This window comes from Sapajus apella, unplaced genomic scaffold (assembly GCF_009761245.1).
Source record: "Sapajus apella isolate SASKATOON/1434 unplaced genomic scaffold, GSC_monkey_1.0 scaffold13, whole genome shotgun sequence".
Lineage (NCBI taxonomy): Eukaryota > Metazoa > Chordata > Mammalia > Primates > Cebidae > Sapajus > Sapajus apella.
Genome location: NW_022436953.1, coordinates 23,153,009 through 23,158,186, shown reverse-complemented (window position 1 = coordinate 23,158,186; position 5,178 = coordinate 23,153,009). Strand labels below are relative to the sequence as shown.

At 48.4% G+C, this 5,178-nt stretch overlaps 1 protein-coding gene across 3 annotated transcripts in view; it reads right to left on the bottom strand.

The window, feature by feature from the left end:
* The window catches only part of SEC23IP (SEC23 interacting protein), a 55,930-nt gene extending 55,051 nt beyond the window's left edge, over nt 1–879 (bottom strand). For all 3 annotated transcript variants that reach the window (XM_032281823.1, XM_032281824.1, XM_032281825.1), the window contains exon 1: nt 500–879. In XM_032281823.1, coding sequence (XP_032137714.1) covers nt 500–662 — 163 coding nt within the window. In that variant the 5' untranslated portion in view covers nt 663–879. The remainder of the gene's footprint in view (nt 1–499) is intronic.
* Nucleotides 880–5,178: the final 4,299 nt, after the last annotated feature.

Below are 5,178 nucleotides of genomic sequence, written 5' to 3'. Positions count from 1 at the left end.
GAGGGGCCCAGTCCATCTTACAAAATATTTTACTGTAACCTAGAAGATATCCTACTGTATCGCAACACTCTCCTAGTAGGAGAGAGCGTACCCTACCTAGCAGAGGGGCACAGTCCATCCTAGGGGGTATCTTACTGTAACCTACGATTCTAGTGGGAGATACTACTAATGTACCCTAGGAGAGGGCCACTGTTTATTTGCATTCCGTATCAGCACCTGGTGTACCAATGGGTGTTCAGCAAAGATTTGCGGAATGCCAGTGCACGAGTGTCCAGCACTCTGGACAACTTGGAACAGATGGTTTCTGCGATGAAAAGCAAGTCTCATTACCTGCCGCCTCCAAGACCCTAAATCCCCCGACACACTCAAACCTGACCACTGATGATCTTGGCAAACTACCCAGAGGGTAGCTCGAGGCAGAAGGAAAACCTCCCGTCTAACCCTTGTCACCGCACGCCACCTGCCCGCCTCCCCGCAGACGGGACCGCCCTCTTATTACCTCCGGGCAAGAGCAGGGAGGCCGGGGAAGCGGAGGCCTGGGTGACTGGGATGAAGGGCACATTGAAGTTGAACTCCGTGGCCGAGGAAGAGAAAAGTAAGTTAGTGCCCGACGAGGAGATGGAGGCGCCGCTGCTGCCACCGTTAGGTTTTCTCTCGGCCATGGCTGCGGCCCACCGTCCGTTACACGTCTCCGAGTACCCGGTGCTGCACTGACCGGAAACCGATCACCCTCCTGGCCAGCGCACTTCCGCACTTGCGCACAGGAGCCGGAACTACGGGTGACTACTCAGCCGCCCTCTCCCTTCCAGTAGCCGACGCCTCCAGAAATCAACATGGCAGCGCTGTCTTCACGCCCGAGTCTAGCACGTGACACCCTCGGAGGCGAAGGAGGGTGGGGGGGAGGCCGGGCGGGAGCGTGGGGGCGTGGTTCCGCAGGTTCTAGGTGGACAGACGAATTGACTTGCAATTGACCGTGTAAGTCACAGGTTGTGGCGGGTAGCTCTGGGCTTCCTAGAAGTAACGTCGGTACTTCTAGGCTTTCCTGTTAAAGATTTTGGAGGAACAGCGGAATCCTGCTGGACGTTACTAGAAAGAGGAAGGGAGGAAGAAGGGCGGGAATTCGCACACAAGGCCAAACCAAACACAGTCTTCAAAACCCACGTGTCTTTCTGACCTGAACTAAACTTTGTCGTTGACCCAGAAATAGAAATGGTAAAACTTTTTAAGTGTTTAACCCATAGGGAGAAAAAAATTATTATTATTATTATTATTTTTTGAGACGGAGTTTCGCTCTTGTTACCCAGGCTGGAGTGCAATGGCGCGATCTCGGCTCACCGCAACCTCCGCCTCCCGGGTTCAGGCAATTCTCCTGCCTCAGCCTCCCGAGTAGCTGGGACTACAGGTACGCGCCACCATGCCCAGCTAATTTTTTGTATTTTTAGTAGAGACGGGGTTTCACCATGTTGACCAGGATGGTCTCGATCTCTTGACCTCGTGATCCACCCGCCTCGGCCTCCCAAAGTGCTGGGATTACAGGCGTGAGCCACCGCGCCCGACTGTTTTTTGTTTTTGAGGCGTAGTCTCACTGTGTCTCCCAGGCTGGAATGCAGTGGTCTGTAGATTGCCTCCCCAGTTCAAGCAATTCTCCCCGCTCAGCCTACCGGGTAGCTGGGAATACAGGCGCCCACCACCATGCCTAATTTTTGTATTTTTAGTAGAAACTGGGTTTCACCATGTTGGCCAGGCTGATTTTGAACTCCTGACCTTGTGATCCACCCACCTCAGCCTCCCAAAGTGCTGGGATTACAGGTGTGAGCCATCACGCCCAGCCAGGGATCTGACATTTTAGATAGCTTTCTATATCCACAATTAAGCTGACTGGTTCAATCCAGAAGATACTGTGGATAACTTGGACATAATTGTCATCTTTCAGAGTTAGAGATTTTGAAAGAAAATATAACTTAAGCAATCTTTCAGCTTCTTGGAGTTTGGGAGAGGAGACCCCAAAAGAACGCTCAAAATAGTGAAACTCTCCCCAGCTGTTTATACCTATGCAGAACCTAAGTTTATTAATTCAATAACTATTTAATGTGCTTACTGTCAAAAAAATATTTTAAAGTGGGACACTTGTTAAAGCAGTAAGTTAGATTTTATTTAATGAAAAATATTGCAGTAGGGAAGAGGATCCAGTATGAACTGAATGCAACTTTGCTGAAACAGAAGTTTGGAGGCTTTTTAGAGGTTGTGGTGTGCTAAAGGTGCTGAGGAGTGTGAAGGGGTGGTTGGTCCTGCAATTAGGCCGCCAGGGTGTGTTAATCCATGCTTATCCAGAGGAGACACATAATTCTGTCTTCACGACAAGCAGTAGTGTAAGAGAGCAAGGTAGTCACAGGGACTGGGAATGAGAATGAAACTACCTCCTTGAATGTTTGCAATTCAAGAGACAAACCCCAGGTCATTGAGAAGACGGTTCTCAGTGGTCAGAGATTTACATCTCCAAGTAGCAGAAGAAGGGTTTATAACTGTAAGCTTTCTAGAGTAACTGCTTCAAGGTATGGTAGGGGGCTATAAGCTACTTTAACAAAAAGACCCAATGGCTCAAAATAAAACAGAAGCTCAGCCCTCACTCACATAAAAGTACATGTTGGCGACCAGCTTTTTGTCTCCAACACAGGGCAGCACCAACGTCACCATAGAGCAGCCAAGGCTGCTCTAGTTGTTGCCATCCAAGCTAGCAGGAAGGGTCAAAGCAGCTGAAGGACAAAAATTTCATCTTAACAAGTGGGGCAGAAGTTGCACACATCCCTTCTGTTCACATTCCATTGATGAGAACGTCCACAAATGGCATGTCTAGGTGCACAAAGAGCTGGGAAATACAGTCCCCACCTGGGTAGCTACATTCTAACTACGTAAAACTGTGGAAGAAGAAGATTTGGTGGGCAAATAACAACTGCCACCACAGTCTGCCCTTCTGGCTGGCAAATACCCACACTTCCAGACATAGAACATATGTCTATGTACCTTCTGAAGGGAGGCAACCACCTACCTCCAACTTAAATGTCCAGGATCTTTGAGCGTAGCTCAGCCCTTTTGACTGCATCAAAATGTGGCTCCTTGCCGGGCGTGGTGGCTCACGCCTGTAATCCCAGCACTTTGGGTGGCCGAGGTGGGTGGATCACGAGGTCAAGAGATCGAGACCATCCTGGTCAACATGGTGAAACCCCGTCTCTACTAAAAATACAAAAATTAGCTGGGCATGGTGGCGCATGCCTGTAATCCCAGCGACTCAGGAGGCTGAGGCAGGAGAATTGCCTGGACCAAGGAGGCGGAGGTTGCGGTGAGCCGAGATCGCGCCATTGCACTCCAGCCTGCGGAACAAGAGCGAAACTCCGTCTCAAAAAAAAAAAAAAAAAAAAAAATGTGGCTCCTTATAGTCTAGTGAACCATGATAGTAAGATGCCCAATAGCCAATAGTGGAGCAAGAACAGCGTAACTTCCATCAGGCCCCCATTGGAAAAAAAGGAGGACTGGAAAACACAGCAATCACTTTCATAGGAATGATTGAATCCTGATAAGCATGAATTGGAAATGCTCCCTGCTCTGAGAGTGGAAAATTGTCATGGTTAGTCCTGGCTGCCTCTGGTATTTTAATAACTCCCCAGTCCTCTGGAAATAACTACTCAGTCTACAGTCCTCTGAGGCCCTGACTTTACCCCCTGGGAGTACTATGGTTTAGAGGTTTGTCCCCTCCAAATCTCATATTGAAATGTGATTCCCACTGTTGGAGGTGGGGCCTGTGGGAGGTGTTTGGGTTGTGAGTCAGATCCCTCATGAACGTTGGTGCTGTCCTCACAATAATGAGTTTTCATTCTAAGTTCAAGCAAGATCTGGTTGTTTAAAAGAGTATGGTACCTGCCCCCTCTCTCTCTTGCTTTCACTTTTGCCATGTGATGCACCTGCCCCCTCTTCTCCTTCTGTCATGATTGTGAGCTTCCTGAGGCCCTCAACAGAAGCAGATGCCAGCACCATATTTCCTGTACAGCCTGCAGAACCATTAGCCAATTAATCCTCTTTTCTTCAAAAATGACCCAACCTCAGGTATTTCTTTATAGTGACACAAAAAGTAGACTAACACAGGGATATGTCTCTTGATCCATGATCTTCCTTGGCCATATCTAAGGTGGCATTAGGGGCCAAGTGCAGAGGCTCACACCTGTAATCCCAATACTTAGGGAGGCCAAGGCAGGAGGATCACTTGAGCCCAGGAGTTCAATACCAGCCTGGGCAACATGGCAAGACCCTGTCTCTACTCAAATAAAATAAAATAAATAAAATGAGATAACTGGCATGGTGGTACATGCCTGTGGTCCCAGCTACTCTGGAGGCTGAAGCAGGAGGATCATTTGGGCCCGGGAGATCGAAGCTGCTGTGAGCTGTGATTATACCACTGTACTCCAGCCTGGATGACAGAGTGAGACCCTGTCTCAAAACAATTTTTTTTAAAGTGGCATCAGGGCCGGGCATGGTGGCTCACGCCTGTAATCTAACACTTTGGGAGGCTAAGACAAGCAGATCATTTGATGTCAGGAGTTCAAAACCAGCCTGGCCAACATGGTGAAACCCTCATCTCTATTGAAAATACAAAAATTGGCCAGGCGTGGTGGCTCATGCCTGTAATCCAAGCACTTTGGAGGCCAAGGTAGGCGGATCACCTGAGGTCGGGAGTTCAAGACCAGCCTGACCAACATGGTGAAACCCCCGTCTTATTTAAATAAAAAAAAGAAGAAAATACAAAAATTAGCCAGGTGTGTTGGCACGTGCCTGTAGCCCCAGCTACTCAGGAGGCTGAGGCAGTAGAATCACTTAAACCTGGGAGGCGGAGGTTGTAGTTAGCTGAGATCACATCACTGCACTGTAGCCTAGGCAATAGGCAACAGAGTGAGACTCTATCTCAAAAAAAAAAAACCAATAAATGTTATCAGGAAGCATGTCTGTCCCTCTTTGGGGCTCTACAGCCTTGGCAGCCCATTTCTTGCTGGTAAAAGTTTGAGGCCTAAGGCTTGTTTTTAAGGCCTACAGAAGTTTCTAGCTTTTTTTTTTCTTTTCTTTTTTTCTGAGACAGGATCTTGCTTTGTCACCCAGGCTGGAATACAGTGGCACAATCATGGCTCACTGCAG